Consider the following 17500-nt stretch of genomic DNA (forward strand, 5'->3'; position numbering starts at 1 on the left):
ACATTTAGCAGGGCTTTACTGAGAGGGAGGGGAGAATTTGGGCTCACTCGTAGTGAATCCCGCCCCCCCGCAGACGAGCCAGCCAATAACGTTCATTGGCAACTTTATGGTCCCGTAAGTCAGATTTGGCTTAGGGGGAATATTTAACGTCTGCAGAAACGTCTGTAAATGCTTTGTCACTGTTTATTTGTACTGTAAAAGTGCATTCATTACATTGCTGCCCGCATGTTGTTTCACGCATGTGTGTCTTATTCATATGTGTAGCGTGCAGTCATTGTGCAGACACCTTATGCATCATGTGCATGGATTTGTTGCTAGAAGCCAAGTGAGCCATGTATGACCAACCACACTGCACATGTATGACCAACCACACTGCACATGTATGACCAACCACACTGCACATGTATGACCAACCACACTGCACATGTATGACCAACCACACTGCACATGCTTCACAAACATGAATGAGTCAACATTTGACATGAGGCATTTTGTCTCATCACACTCTAAGTTTGTGCTTGTGCCTTTTTGATGACTTGTTTGCCTGGTTTTCCATTGATAACCTTGGCCTTCTGACTGGTTGGCTGTTTATTTGTATGACTGATTGACTCTTTGTATAACAGAGAGACTGACCCAGTAACTGACTGGCTGTTTGTATGCCTGTTGAACTCTCTGACTGTCTACTGGCTCATTATAGCTGAAAGATTACTTTTCTTACTGGCTGGCCTATAGACCTTATTCGCTAACCCCGGACGGCACCATATTGTAGACATACCGTCCTGCAGCTGACAACTATAGTCACGGCCTTATTGTCGTTTCTGTTCCATTACAAAATAGCGATAGTGATGACGGCAATAAAAACCCCAGAGTTGTTGTTTGTATGCTGCCGTTAATGCCTGTAATAATAAACAAAAGAAAAAACGACTTTGCTGTGAGGAGCTGTCAGAAAGTTTCACCTGTCTCTCCTAACTATCCACACACCTCTCCTGTGCTGCTGACGTATCCTTCGTCTTGCTCCCTTCACGTCTGTGGACGGTAGAGATACAGTAGAAACAAACTACGGGGACTTTATTGCTGTCATTACTACAGCCATGTATAACGCAGGTCACCATCCGAACACAATTGGAACGATACAGGTAACGCTAACGGCGGCTAGCTTCCTATAAATGCTGCTCTCACATAGGTTGTCACTTGAGAGCTGCAGCGCTATGTCGAGAATATGGCGGTGGTGGGCGTGCCAGTACGTGAGTGACGTCAATCGAATAAGGTCTATTGGATGATTGACTGACTTGCTGCCTGACCAACTGAGTGTATGACTGGCTGACTGTTGTTTGGTTGACTTTGCATAACTGTCTAGTTGGAACAGTAACAGTGAGAGTGTAATAGGGAATAGTAATAGTATTAAATACAACTGTGTGGTAATAGAAACAGGTCCAGTCGAAGGTGTTCTACAGCAATTTACTGTATCAGTTATTCATAGATTTGAAGTTCCATCATAATTGACTGCTGCCATTGCAATGTGCAGAAAATGTTTGGCGAGCCTGGAACTAACCCGACCCATTAATAATAATGCTTCATAAATCAAAAATCAGTACTTATTAAAGCTGAAAGCATTACATTTTTGGAGATGCATTCATCCTCTCAAGCACTGACAAATGACAATATTATTTAGCAGGCAAAAATATTAAATATCTCTAAATATGATAGTACCTGCCTGGACTATTATCTTAGTGTCTCCTTTTTAATAATGGCAGGATTACTACAGTGTCCCTATCTATTTACTCCTACGTCATAAAGGAATACACACAGAAAGAATGGTGTGTGTGTGTGTGTGTGTGTGTGTGTGTGTGTGTGTGTGTGTGTGTGTGTGTGTGTGCGTGCGTGCGTGCGCGCATGTTGTGTGTTGTGTGTTGTGTGTTGTGTGATGGCCTCATTCTTCAACAGCTTCTTACATAGTGAGTCAGGCCATTGTGTTTGTTGTGTTCAGTTTGATTATTTTCCATTTAAATAAATAAATAAAAAACGATTGTATAACGGGGATGGTAAACGGAGCTACAAAATGCCTTCAAGGCCATGAGCAGAATACATCTTTGTGCGGAGCAGGGCCCTTGTCGAAGTAAGAGTAATTTGAAAGCCGTTACGTAAAAAGTGACTTGATAAAAGTTAGATGAAACCAAGTCTTTGGTGTCGAAACTAGTGCTTGTTCCTTCAATGCCGTGACTGAACGATCACATAATGTCTCCTGGATTCTCCCCAAAGCGTCTTTGAGCACCGAGAAAAGCGCTATATAAATGTAATGTTATTATTATTATTATTGAGTTGTTCTCCTCCCCTTGCGTAACTCCTCTCCTTCTCTGTCTCCACTCCATCAGGACAAGGCCTCCTGTCCCAGAGTGCTTTGCAGCTCAACAACCAAGATGCCTACGCGGGCTCCGGTTACCATAGCAATCAGGGGCTGGCGCTCAGTGAGCCAGCCGGAACCCGTGGCGGGCAGGTGGGAGGGGCTGTTCACAGCTACAACCAGGTAGGACACACACGCGTAATACACAAAGCATTGCTGCAGCTTCGCAGGAAAACAGTTACAGCATTCTTCTAAATAACTGAAGTATATGAAATATATATAAAAAAAAGGACGATTTTTTGGGGGGAAATGTCTCCATACTGCTCGTCCGGCGTAATCCAAGTCTTTGAAAGCCCCGACATGCTAAATTGACTTGAAAATAATGGTTTTAGCCTAAATCGTCACTGTAGCCACTTAGCTCTGAACCTCATTCACATTCCACTCTCATCTCCATCTACCTCCGTCACTTTACACCTCTCCTTTCTCCTTCCCTCTTCTCCCTTCCTGCGCCCCTCTCCCCCTCCTCCCCCCCTCCTATCTCTCTCTAGGTGACCTCCAACCGCGTGGCCGCCCAGCTAGCGGGGGCAGACTCACCCTCCCAGCAGGCCCATGGCAGCGCCTTCCACATGCCCGCTGACGGCAGCCCTGCCCCCGCTGGACCCTCCATGTACTACTCCTGCGCCACCCTGCCCGCTCAGGTACAACTACCCCGTACTTCTCTCTGCATAGCTGGACGTTTCATATGCTGTCTGGTGGTTGCCTTCCCTCAAAATGTCTTAGAGCAGAGGTTTTCAAAGTGGGAGGCGGGACTCCCCAGGGGGACTCCAAAAAGTTTCAGGAGAGGCTTGGTGAATGGAAGTGAAAAAAGATTACATTAGTTATCCAACGGAGATGACATAGCCTAAAGCTGAGTGATTTAGTTGATTAGTTATACCCTGCTGGTCCACCCAGCTGGTGCGAAGCAATAATCGCGTAAGTGTAATTTGGAAAATCCTGGAGCGAAAAGTGTAAGATTAAGCACAGGTTGTTTTTATGGTTTATTATGGTAATTCACGTTGAAAAAAATAGAAAAACATCGTCCTGGCACCCAGAAACTCAAATACTCCTTAAACGTCTGCTGGGGTCCACCGGCACGCCCATTGACTCCCATTAAAACCGCCTTTTTGAGACCTCCAGGAAATTTTTACAAAATTAATGTATTTAATTTTTTTCAGCGGGCATCCTGTACCAAATACCTTGAAATTTGACCTTAATATCTAACCTTGGGGTTGATTGAACATTTGGTTGAGTTACAAGGCTTCAATTCCATTGCATAGTTTTCCCATTGACTTCAATGTTAATTTTGCAAAAAAAAAAAAAAAAAAAATCGACTCCCAGCCACTTTCCCCAAAAATAATTATTTTTCTGATCTTACACCTCTCAGTTCGACTCAAGACATCAAATTTGTAGTTTCTATTGTGTTTGCCCCCCCCCCCGCTATTTCCCCAGCACATCACACAGCACAGCACAGCAACCAATTACATGGAGATTTACATGAAAAGTACCCTGCAGTTATCAATCATGGAAAAATGGTCATATGACCTGCGAACGCGGATTTTCCGGTGCAAACTAATTATTTGAAGCTTGGCCCTTATTTGATTCCATAGGATGAAGCTCATTTGCGTTTCTTGTGAAAACTAGCTCGAAGTCGAAAATGGGCAGTTTCATGTTTTTTTTTGTAAAACTTACCTTAGTTGAAACTACATCGTATCTCCGCGCCCGTTCGTTGTAGAGACTCATGACGAGCATTTTCGGAATCGGCATCAAAAAGTGACTCTAGATGTGTAATCTTGTCGCGATCATTGCCGTTCTAAGAGGTTTCAATGACTTCCGCGTTGAGACAGGCAAAAGCTGCGAGGCGCAGCGGGCCACAGTAACATCCGATGCCCACGAAGGAGCGCCTTGGGCGGCGGAGGCGGTCAGAGCGTCATCCATGGAGGCCAGTTCTGTGCTCCCTCACTCATGGCCTAAATGGTGTCGCTCAAGCGTGTGTTTTGAGCAGGATGTTCAACTACGCATATGAGGTGGGAGGAATGGAATCAGGAACGGATATGGATCGATAAAAAATAAGAAAATACTTACTTATAAATATAAAAAACAAGTACTAATATCAAGATCCATGAAAGTTAAAAAAATGCAAATTTGCAATTCTCAAAAGATGGAAGCTGGGATAAAGTAATTCCTCCGCCAAAAATGTCATCAATCCATAGCTATGATAATCCCACCACAGCGCCACCAGGTGGCATTCATGGGAAGGGAAAAAAATAATATTTTGTGTTTTCTACTGAAAATTTTATTGTACAGAAAATACAGTAAACTGGCATTTGAGGGGTTAAAATTCAGTGAGCATGAAATGTTGATATGAGGTATGAGAGATGAAGTTACCAATGGATAAGAATCAATAAAAAATAAAAAAATAATTAATTAAGACTATCAAAAATAAAAATTAATATCAAGGTGCATGTACATGGACCAGCAGACGTTTAAGGGTTAGCGGGTTAGCAGGGTACAAGGGTTAAGACAGATTCGTTTTGGGGGATTTGACTGTTTCTCCCACTTTCCCAAAGTCAGAAACAAATAAATGCCTTCAGACCATTCTTCAGACATACCTTTTTTCATTTAGTTGGTGTAGCCTGAAGTATGTCAAACAGCAATATCAGGCTATCTTGGCTAAATTGTTGAGTGTCTAGACTCTATGGGATCAAATAACACCAATACATTTTTCCAAGCTTTGTCTGAGGATAGTTTAAGTTATAGTATAAGTTATAGTATAAGGTGAATTCTTATGGCAATCCATTAAGACAAGTAGAAGGCATTTGGTAGAGCGCAAATGCTGAACAATTCTCCTACTGCTCCATAACAGTTAATATTTGTTTATCTTTTGTCTCATTGGTTTGATTTTCTGAAGAAAAAAAAGCATGAGAATGCACTTCTGTTTAGCCTGTCAGACATTCCCAGTAGCACATGAGCGCAGCATAATGCTTATGGCTACAGATCCAGATCACCGCCAAAATCTAATGAACTGATCCTTGGTCCAAGGTCTATCTGCCCAAACAGACTAACACACCAGGGGTGAAAACAATAAGCTCCTCCCACCTTTGCTGGCAGAGGTAAACCTCTGAGTGGACGCGCCAGTATTAAGTGGTATCAAAATAAAACCTGCTGTGGTCGATTGTTTACAGACTTGTTTCTCTGGCCTGATAAAGTGAACTCAACCTTCCCACAAATTAGCCTTGACTTGTGGAGGATTGTGGGGTCCCATGGCTGCCACCTCAGCGGTATACCGACTTTCTCAGCTACTGCTGCTACACCAATGCAGCTCAATGGACTACTTCTGAAGCAAAGAGGTGACATTTGGGGCAGAGGTTGAGAGTCTAGCACAGTCTAGCACCCTCCATAAGTAAATCATAAAGATGACCAACAATGCAGCAGAGGTCTAGCAAACTTTGGGACAAATATTGGGACTACTTCTCCAGTATATGTGGCCTTTTAGTGATATTGTACCCCATTGTTGCTTACTTTTGCTGCGGTGTGATGAATGGACTTTTCCAGGGCGGAGAGTTTAGGATTTTAAGAAGCAAAGCGTATTAATCACCGACTAGAATTTCTTTGATTTCATACCAAATAGTTTTCACGGCAATGTTCCAGTGTGTGAGAAATTGGGAGCATGGAGTGCTAAGTGTTTTTCTCTTTAACTATGTAATTGCAAGACCGTACAACTGTTTGTATAAAAGTATTCCCCCACTTGGAACTAATGGAAAGACTTTAGAGAGAATTTGCTTGGCGACCCATCCACTTGCAGTTGTATTTGATTCTGTTTAGAGCTGTTCAAAAAGTCATAAGGTGTTCATCAGTATGTCGTCATCATCACAGGGTAGAATCTTTGCTCTCTGATTTCTAGCTTCAGGCGGAGGTATTCGTGCTCTGAAAATAATGATATGAATATGTATACAGTCAGTACATTTTGAACGCAGTGGAATTCCCCTAAGTACTACCCTCTACTATTGCAGCGTGTGAGCTCCCCTCTGCAGGCAGTGGGATCCCCTACCAAGCTGCAGCGCCTGGGCTCGGCCTCCTCCGACATGCCCAGCTACGCCACCCTACAGAGGGTGTCCTCGCCCAAGCAGTCGCCCAGCCGTCTCGCCAAGTCCTACAGGTCAGTTTGACGGTTTGAGAACGGGTAAAGGGGTATTACGTATGATTTTTTATCGTCCTGTAGCACAAAATGATACAGCTGGAGGGGGTAGGCTTGTTGTTCAGTACCAATGTCTCAATGATTACTTTACCAGCTGCTGAGATTTCAGGCTTTCTGGCCCGTACCCTGTTTTGGAACAAAGACTCCTTGCCTCCCACATCGTGTCAATTAATCATAATGTTGTTGCAGTTCCTTGGTCCTTCTTTTCCATAATTTAGTTGAACCAAATTATGGTTGAAGTTTGCTCATGCTCTTGGTCCTGTTTTCCAACTTCTTTGGACCTGGTCTTGACTCAAACTCAACTAGACTTGGTCTCAGAATTGACATCTTGACTCAAAATGCACCGTTCATTCTGTACATGAACGATATAGTGTGACAAATTCAACCTTTCTACCATTCCCTCCTCCTGCAGCACCTCCTCGCCCATCAACATGGTAGCGTCGGGTGCGGCCGGCCCGTCCTCTCCCCTCGCCATGACGGCCTCCCCGGGGGGAAACCACGTCTCCTCGCCCCTGCACACGCTCAGCTCTGTGGTTGGCAGCTACGCCACGCTGTCGCCCAAGCGCATGCTGCACCACGTCGGACCTGACTACAAGATCTCCCACGAGCTCTACGCCAACGCAACCCTGCAGAGGCCTGGTAGCCTGGCAGGTAGAGGTCAGTACCATTTTTTTACGAGGTGATATACGAAGAGCTATGCTAAATATCCATTTTGACTAATAAAAATTAAAATAGATGAATTAAATATCTGAAGGTCATCATACAAATTTTCGGAACTATAGCTGGATGCAATGCAAAAATGCTACATTTATTTATTGAATTGAATATATTTAATCAATGTTGGACTCAAAACATTTCCTGATATTAATTGCTCAGTATTTCAAAAATATTAAATGGATGGTAAAACCATCTTTAGTTTGTTAATCATAATCCACAATTGAGAGAGACGTCATATTATAATGGCGGCTGTATCTGGAATGAAATTCATAATGTTGAATGTTATTATTATGAGCTGCACACCACCATGCAAAGTCCTGTCTGGCAGCTAGTTAAAAGGATCGCTTCAACCCCCAAATGAAAATCCAGTCATTAAATCCTCCCCCCCATATCATTCAACATTCCACTGAAGTTGGCAGGACCACCAAACTCACAGCCGATTCGCCTCACAGCTCCTAGATAATACATAATGACTGAATGTTCATATTGGGGTGAACAATTTCTTAAAGCTAGACTGCGGTTTTCTTCTGATCACGCTGATCAGGGCAAAAGCAGTGGAATACACTTTGAATTGATTGCTTTCACTCATGCCTTTTTGCCTCCGCAATTGAATTAGTATGCTCAGTGTGTGCAAGGAAGGATGCAAATGCAGAAAGCGGATACACCAGGGAGCTCTAATATGGGCCCATTGAAGATGACTAGATCATAGGAAATAATTGAAAATGATTTATTTAGTCTCTCAGGTTAACGTGTCTTTTTAGATTATGAGGAAAGAGGAAGGAAACGCAGTCAAATACGTGAAGAGGAGATGAAGAGAAAATAGGTTAATAGAAAATACAATCAATCTGTGAAATGAGGAAATGGGATTTTCGACTGTCGTCGTCATCCTCCATCGATCGGTCGCTGCCCTCCATCCTTATATGTAAGCTTGCCCTGTCTCCCCTGCGTGACCCAGGCTCCAGAGGCTCCTACAGCAGCCAACACAGTCACCTGGGAGCTGAACTCCGACCCCTACAGTCCCCCGAGCACCACATTGACCCCATCTACGAAGACAGAGTCTACACCAAGCCCAACCTCAGAGGCCAAGGTGAGCAGAGGCCAGGAGAGGAAATGGTGGAGGGAAATGACATCTTCAAAATGAAGAGAGCAAAGCATTTCTTGGGCGGCGACATGAAAGATTTTCACAATTGATATTATGGCACAGTAGGGTGACCAGATGAGAATGAGCGAAAAGGTTGGGTTTTGGTGGGGTGGTGGTGGGGGGCTGGGGTTGTCCCCCAGTAGGCTATATTTCAAACATAACTGCACCTGAACCAATGACTCAGATATAATAAATAATTTTAAATGTCATACAGATTAAAATGTATAGAATTTAGAGTAACATGACTCCTACTCTGATAACTCAGATAATTTGTTATGAATATTGTGAAGATCAGTTACAGATGGATAAAATAGATTGGCTGTGAGGATGATAGCGCAGTGGCTGTGTTTACAGGAGGCATGAACCATTACGCACAGCTGACAGGTACAGTATGTTACAGTCATTCTAAACATCTTTCCAGCAGCTAAGATTGACATGAAGCTGTAGGAGTTTAGAAACTTTTATTTATTTATCACAAACTCCTCCCACAGTGGAGGCTGTACTCCCTCTGTCATCTGGTTTATCTATCTCTGCGGGTGCGCATTATGTTATTAATTATTCATGACAATTTGGCAGCGCTCCAAAAGAAACAATTGACTACGTTCAGTGAAGCATTTTTCAATATTAACGTTACTGTTAGGCCAAATCAGGTATCCACCACAATTTTGCCTTCAAGTACAGTAAGTGATTCTCACAGGATACTGACAGCTCTCACAGTCCAACAGCTTGTTCATATTTAAGCAATATCACACGAGAGGGAGTGCATTGTTGGCTAATATTGGCACTGCTGTGATTCGGTCGCAGGCACGAGGCCGCAGGCCGAGTGCCGTAGATAATCACAGCAGTGCCAATATTAGACAACAATGCACGACCTCGAGTGTGATATTGCTTTTATACAACAGTTCTATTAAACAAAGCTGATTAAAAAAATGACAAAAAGCTGAGAAAATAGATGATTTCTGTATTTATTCCTCCGCCAACAAAAATAGTCCCCCCAGCTTTCCCTTTGCAGAAAATGTAGCCTAATCAGCCTAATTAACTGCAGGCTGTCTACTCTACTACTGTCTACTCTACAGCTGTGAAGCATTTTGTTGATTAGAGCAGCTGTGAAGCGGAGTGATCTACACACAGTGAAGCGCCAGTGCATTATCATGAAATATAGGCACTCGTAGGATCCCTCTTGTCCAATCAAATTGCTCGGCCGGAACTACCTGTTGTATAATATCTCTTAACTACAACGATTAATTTTCGGGACAAACAGGACAGGACTTGGGATCCCGGGACAAGTGCTTGTAATTCGGGACCGTCCAAACTGTTTTGAACTGATATCAGAAAATGGCCATACTGTAACAGTTGGAGTCGAGTGTGACACTGATGAGCCAAACATTTTCAAATAGTCCCAAAGCTAAAATAGCCACAGAGTGCTGTAAATCACCCTTCCAACATTAAACCATCTATGAGAGAGAAGGAATGTATTATTATGTTGTTCAGTACCAATGTATTATTAAAAAGACTAAGGTCTTTTTAATAATAAATTTTCTATAAAAGTCAAGTCCTGGAGTGTGCGGTCCCTCCCTGAAAATGCTCTGAAGTATATGGGATACATTCCTTCTCTCTCATCAAGTACTCCAGCTTTCTTGACCAGCACCTCCAGCCTGTTTGGATGTGCACAGAATCTTCCTTTGTATTAAACCATCTATATTTAGAAATCAATAGAGGAAGAAATCATATGATAACCTGAATATAGCAACAGAACTGTACAATAAAGGGCCGTGTCCACAGGAAGTGTTTTTTTCAGGTTTCACGAGTGCTTTGTAAATCATGCCCAGAGCGCTCCCAACGCACACAGATACACAGCACACACGGAGCACTTGTTGTTTGTTGCTGTCGGGAAAAAAAGGACATTGACAAGCAGCACTCTTCTCCCAAAGTTAAACTTTTTTCTGCTTGAGGCGCCCAGATCGCTCCGCCCAAAAACACTAGCCGCAGAGAGCGCTAAACACCAGTGTTCCTAGTGCGTCCTTACCATCGAGAACGAAATGCAGAAATGTGCTGGCAGCTCAAAGAATTGCTTCCTGTGGGCACGGCCCCTAAGTAGGGTGTTAGTATATAGATTCTCAGGAGTCTTCTCCAGCCTGCTCGCACTCAGCAGGTAGGCGTGTGTTTTTAACGCGATATCACACCTGCCGCGTGAGAGATTTCCTCTCGCCATCTGATCATGTAGCGGCTGTTTACCACTTCCAGGTAGGCAAATCCAATCGGGGTCTCCATGGCAATTTGTCTCCCAGTCACAGTCTGTTAACTAATTAGTTTCAAGACTGAAAAATTAATCTCAATTAATCCCACGGGCGTTCAGTCTGGGTGCTTTGAAATCACGGCAAATCAAGCGTGTCCTAAAAATGTTGTCTGAACGAACACACTGCCGCAGGAAGAGATGCATAGAGAGAGAGAGAGAGGAGTATGAAACCAAATGCTACACTATAGAAGGAAAACCTGCTTTCTCCATGAATTTTCATATAAAAAAATTCGATACTGTGTTACAAAATTGCACAATTTATCAGTACTGATACATGTACTCATACTGTGACTGTTAAGTATTGATATGTAGCATTTTGAAATGAATTTATGCAAATGAACCGCACGGGTGAATCTGGGTGAAAGCTATGATAACTTTACACAGTTTCATCCATCAACTGCAGTTATGAAGGGGACATGTCATTGTCGGTAAAGGCATATGCACCAGATATAGTTCTTGTGTAAAGTTTGGAGGTTGTTGTGGCTTTCGGTTGTCGGCGTTTCCAGATGCTTCTGATATCTCAATCATCATTCAGCTTCGTGCCTGCCAGCGCATGTCACACTGACAAGACGCCACACACTCTCACTCTTTTTTTCATATCGACTTAGATGTGTGTTCGCTCCTTTTTCTTTTATCTGCGCAACACAAAGTAGCTGGCGACGGCTGGCGACGTTTCAAGGTCGCGTCAAGATTGTTTCAAGATTTGTGCCGAGTGCCGAGTTTGACGAACAATCAGACACACACACACACACACACACACACACACACACAAAGACATACACATACGCACACACACACACGCACGCACACACACACACACACACACACACACACACACACACACACACACACACACACACACACGCGCACACACACACACACACACGCACACGCACACAGGCAGACAGACAGACAGAGAGACAGACACACAAACACACACACACACACACACACACACGCACACAGACAGACAGACAGACAGACACACAAAAACACACACACACACACACACACCCACACACACACACACACACACACACACACACACAGATGTGTACATGTGTTGTCTGTGTTGTCTGTGTTGTCTCTCAGTTTACTGCCAGCTGTGTTGACCTTTTCATATGTTTACAAGCATTTTATAATGCTTTTACAGCATGACACGTTTAGCAGTTCCACTTAGGTTTACAGGTGTTTGGATGTGTGACCTCTGCTACAGCATCTCTGTTGATGTGACAGCATGTGTCTGTTTGACTTGCAGTATACGTCCGTTTGATGTGACAGTATCTGTCCCTTTGGTGCTAGTGCTTCTTCTTTGTGATGTGCCCCGAATGAGAACCCAACACTCACTTGTTGGGCTCATGGTCGTCGCTGCAGAAATAATTATGCGTCTCCATAATTATTTATGACTGACAAATATTTTAGTTAATAACGTGTTTTCTTCTTTTTCTTTTTCACTTCTTCCCACCCACTTATAATCTTCTGTGGTGTTCGGCTCCATTGGTGATGGTGTTTTTTTCACATTGTGTGTGTGTGTGTGTGTCTGGTTGTGTCCCCCACCCCCCCCCCTCCCTCGCTCTCACCATCAACCCCTTACCCCCCCCCCCCCCACCCCACCCCCACCCTGGGCCACATCAGAGCCGGCGGTGAGCCAGCTGTACCAAGAGGTCCTCAACTATCTGCTCTGTCCCTACGCTCCTCTGCCCTCTGTAGCCCCGCCCTCCCCCGGTGTCGAGCCCATCCCCTTGCAGCGGACGGGCAGCCAGAGCGCCGTCCCCACCTACCAGCGGGCCAGCTTCTCGGCGGGCGGCGGCGGCGGCGGGGCGGCCGACTACGCCAACCCCTACCGCACGCTGCAGTTCTGCCCGTCCACAGAGTCGCCTTACAGCAAGTCGGGCCCCGCCCTGCCCCCCGAGGCGGCCCAGCTGGCCCGCTCCCCGTCTGTGGACAGCATCCAGAAGGACCCCAGGTGAGGAAGGACCACACTTCTATTCTCTTTTTTCTTTCAAATATTGGTTGATGAAGCCCTTTTGTCCCCGCTCCCTTTTCCACTTTCTCTGAACTTACTGAGGCCCAGATTCACCAAATCGAAATCGGAAAGAGCAAAATGTCAGTAACTTCTAGAACAAAAAACACACCGGGAATAGCTCATCCAATGGTTTTTCAGCACCTCCCTAGGCATTGAGCAGTAGGTTGTAAAGGCTGGCTGAATCTGGGCTTTAGTATGCGGCACACATCACGCCACATCTCTCACTGTCCCCTCTCCTCTGCCTGGTGTTACGGTGTGTGGACGCTGCCGTACTGTATGAGTGCCTGTGTACACCACTAGGTCCAATTTAGAAGTTTGCCATCAGCGGTAGCAAGGGAGTGTCTCTCTGTCAGTGCCAATCAGCCGCATTCTGCGCAGTAGGTAGGCACTGTTTATTTGGAATGTGTGTGTGTGTGTGTGGGGGAAGGGGGGAGTTTGGGTGGCGTGTGTGCGAGAAAGACAGAGCAAGACAGACAGACAGAGACATAGTAAGGGATAGAGAGACACTGACATGCAGACAGGGACAGCGTACAGTCAGTATAATAACGTTTTTTATCGGTCCTTTGTCGCAGTTAAAATCTAGTTTGAAATATTATTCCAATTGTCTCTCTTGGATTCTCTCTTTTTTTTTTTGCTGCAAAGTGGCCGGTGCTTTCTGAATAACGACTGCACAGACTTGCTGTCAGAGATAGAGCCGGCCTAATTAAAGCTGAAATGTCTCCTTTTGTGACATTTCAGCACAGGTGCAAGATTTTTTTTTTCTCCCTTCCTCCAAAATGGTATTTTATAGTCCTAATGAGGATGTCACTTTTTGTGCCCAATTACTTCATGAGTATGCTATCACAATAATGTGTGTGAAAGAGAATAGCATCCTTCTGTGCCATTAGTGTAGTTCAGGGGGTTTTCAAAGTGGGCTGCCAGGGGGGCTCCAAGCTGTTTCAGGGGAGGCTCAGTGAATGGAAGTTTTTCCCACTTTCCCAGTCAGAAACAAATAAATGCCTTCCGACAGACCTTTTTATGTTTGGTGTGGTCTGAAGTGTGTCAAACAGGAATCAGGCTATCTTGACTCAATTGTTGAGTGTCTATGGGATCAAATAACCTAATCAGGATCCCATAGGCATCCTGGAATTGAGCAAGGGCGACGCCTTTTTCCAAGCCTTGTCTGGGGGGAGGCCCACAGTCTCCGACTTTGAAAACCCCTGTTGACTGTTCTCACCGTTGGCCATTGCTCTGTCATTCCTCCATCCATTGTCTGAGTTTTTACTTGTCTGTCCTCTCCCGCACATTGCACCGTGTCCATTCATCCACCACTCTCCACCAGCCATCGTTGTGGCAGCATCGAGCATCAGCACATTCACTGGATTGACTTGTGATGCATGATGGCATTTTGCTGTTACCCTCACCACATGCAAGGCCAGACAGTGCTAGACGTCACCCCGTTCTGTGTCTGGGAGCCTGACGTCCACGCTGTGTTAAAGGGAGGGTCCCACCTGATCACAACGACAGAGGAATAGTTTGATCCTGTAGTCTTCATAGAGGTTCCACACTGTCTGTATACACGCTAGCTGCTCTGCTGCTCGACTGCAATTGCAAAACATGCTGATCTAAAAGAATGGAGTGGGAGGGAGATTGGGTTGTTGGTCAACTTAGCTGGTAAGCAAACTAACTATTAACCAAAATGAGAAAAAAGTGTCCCCGGTAGATTGTTGTAGTGCATGCTAACACTTTAGCATATACTGAGTTGAGTGATACAGTAGTAGTAGTAGGTATATTTCAGTTATGAAATAGAAAATTCTGTTTAATTAAATATCATTAATATACACTGTCAGTCCCACAAAAACAAAAAACACTGCACAGATGCATACAGAGCCACAGCAGACAGAAACACAATACCTATAGATTGAGGTTTAGTTGATTCAAATTTTAAATAATGCTATTTTATATATTTATTTTTTTACCTTTATTTATCCAGGGGAGTCTCACTGAGAGTAATGCTCTCTTTTTCAGGAGCGCCCTGTTCGCATTCACACACACATTCATACCTCGAAGCTGCCCAGTACAACCACAGTCTGATCTGCTGGCCACTGACCAGCTCCACTGGAGCGGTTGGGATTAAGGGCCTTGCTCAAGGGCACCTCAGTGGTGGTAATGAGGGAGGTGAAAGTGCTGCCTTTTTACTTTCCCTACCCAGATTTATCCTGCCAGTCCAGGGGATTGAACCGATGACCTTCCGGTCACAAGCTCGCTTCTCTAACCTTGGGCCACCACTGCCAGACGTATCTGCATACAGTACACCATTCAGCTTTAAAGCTGCTACAAGTTATTTCCTCACTTTTGAGATAATGCTAGTGGCCTACTATCACACATCCTAGTGTATGCTAAAGTGTTAGCATGGAACAGCGGAGGCAATGATCTATCGATGACACGTGGGTGATTTTGGTGTCTATGTTTGCAGGCAAGTTGACTTAACGGGCCAATCTCCCAAAGACCTCTACAGCAATTCTGCAGTTCGCAGCAGCTACCAACAAAATAGGAGACAGGATAATGTGTGGTTTATAAAGATATTGTAGCTTGAATAAGAATGATAAAAAAGGTCTCTGTACTGTACAAAGGTCATGACCATGTGATTTCACAGGTAAATCTTGGTTGTTTGGAGACTATAGTGAATATTTTCATCTGAATTTTTTATTTGGATCTGAATTTCTGAGGCGATACCGAGTTTATTTGACTACAAGACCCTCTCTTTAACTTATATCTTATACCATTCCCCAGCCACCTGCTCTATTGCATGTCCTCTACCCCTCTCCCCCTCCTCTGTCACTGTCTGATAAGCACATGTCGAGAGAGAAAGACCAGCTCAGTGGCTATTTATTGATTTCTCTTGATTACTCTGATGGTTATTGATAAATTTTTTGCCAGACAGCCGACATATACCTCTCTCTTGTTTCTCTCTGCCTGTCCCCCCCTCGATAGGTACGACCCCGAATTCCTTGTGTGGAATCAAAATCAAGCCGAGCAAAGAATGACAAAGTAATCCAAGTATTTATTTTACACATATATACATTCTATATCTATCTATCTATCTTACCTATGTCTCATTCACTGAATCTTTCCATCATCTCTATGACACCGATGTCACACGCAGATGTTCTAAAGTGCAGCATGATGGAGTGCATTTTCCCATTTGTTTTGTCATCCATTTACAAACAGTGCTTTATAAATGAGATCACGTTGATTTCCGCCTCATATGGATTCAGAATTGGAGACTAGATGAGAGTCATAGCTGTCAAAGGGCTTGACTCTTAACGATGGCATTGCATCACATCAGAATGACGTCCTCTTTCACCTGAAAGTAAACGTGTTTGTCTTTAAAAATCCCAAATCAGATTAGTTAAGCGATTGAAGCAAGGTGCAGCTACCACCTGATCAATTATCAACTGATTTGTTTGCTGATTGAAAGTATAGAGGAATTCATGACTTAATTCTCTCCTTGGTCTCTCCATCCATCCATCCATCCCTCCATCTATCTATCCATCCATCCATCCATCCACCTATCCATGGATCTATTCGTCAATTCATTTGTCTCCATTTTCTGTCCTGTGGTTTCTATGTGCTTTGTGGTGGATTGTATTCATGTGGCTTGCCTCAGCATTTCCTGAGTGACAAAACACACGCCAAATGTCTGTGTTGGGTTGGGTGGGGGGGGGGGATTATAGACTATGGGGATGGGACGATACATTGGAATTCAATATATCACAATGAAAAAAGTTGCATTATGAATCGTGGGGCTGAAAGATTAAACACGACATTTAGCTATAGTTTATTCTGCTGTACAGTAGTAATCACAGATTTGGGGCTGAGAAATAAACATATTTCTACACAGTCCGACTTTGTTGTCTCTGAACTTCTATTTATCATATATCAGATCATATCGTGGTTTTATTGAATCGTGAGCCCCGTAGAGTGTCTAAATCCCGCCCCCGCTGGGACCTCAGGAAGTGAATTCCAATTCCCCATCTATTTCTCCATTGACGAAGAGTTTTAAGCCTGCAACCAAGCCGACTAGCTATGATCTGAATCGCGAGTGACCATAAAACATTTGACTCGGACAAAAAAAGAAAGAAAAAAGATCACATATCAAATCAAATCGTGAGATAAGTATATCATCCCATCCCTAATGGACTGTATACTTATTCCCTTGTGGCCATTTTCAAAACGTCATGTGATTTTTGCACTGAGGCTGTCTTTATCAGCAAAGAGCATCGTATGAAGAAGTGTTAGTTGTATGACACTATCTACAGTACAGGTGGCTTTAAATCCTCAGGTGCGTCCCGGTAGTGTAGCGGTAGATTCCCTGCCTACCAATGCGAGGGCCGCACGTTCGCGCCCCCGTGTTGCCTGCGGCTTGGTCGGGCGTCCGTACAGGCACGATTGGCTGTGTCTGCGGGTGGGAAGCCGGATTGAGGGTATGTGTCCTGGTCGCTGCACTAGCGCCCCCTCTGGTCGGTCGGGGCGCCAGTTCAGGGCGGAAGGGAACTGGTGGGCATAGTGTGATCCTCCCATCCTCCCCGTGCTATGTCCTGCCGGTGAGGCTCCCCGCTGTCAGGTGAAGAGAAGCGGCTGGCAACTGCGCATGTGTCGGAGGAAGCATGGTGCTAGTCTACGGCTCTCCCCAGATCGGCAGAGGGTGGAGCAGCGACCGGGGCAGCAGGGGGAAAATTGGGGAGAAAATAAGGGGGAAATCA

The 17500-nt window shown here is 44.5% G+C and overlaps 1 protein-coding gene across 2 annotated transcripts in view; it reads left to right on the forward strand.

The window, feature by feature from the left end:
* ctnnd2b (catenin (cadherin-associated protein), delta 2b) overlaps window positions 1-17500 on the forward strand; it is a gene marked incomplete at both ends in the record, with an annotated part of 131081 nt that overhangs the window by 46520 nt on the left and 67061 nt on the right. Inside the window, 7 exons of one of the 2 annotated variants that reach the window (XM_083659244.1) lie at window positions 2373-2524; window positions 2890-3039; window positions 6391-6536; window positions 6988-7226; window positions 8248-8379; window positions 12365-12695; window positions 15729-15785. In XM_083659244.1, the coding sequence (XP_083515370.1) occupies window positions 2373-2524; window positions 2890-3039; window positions 6391-6536; window positions 6988-7226; window positions 8248-8379; window positions 12365-12695; window positions 15729-15785 (1207 nt within the window). The remainder of the gene's footprint in view (window positions 1-2372; window positions 2525-2889; window positions 3040-6390; window positions 6537-6987; window positions 7227-8247; window positions 8380-12364; window positions 12696-15728; window positions 15786-17500) is intronic. The other variant, XM_083659245.1, reaches the window with a different exon arrangement.

The sequence above is a fragment of the Poromitra crassiceps genome, assembly GCF_964638095.1.
Source record: "Poromitra crassiceps genome assembly, chromosome: 23".
NCBI lineage: Eukaryota > Metazoa > Chordata > Actinopteri > Beryciformes > Melamphaidae > Poromitra > Poromitra crassiceps.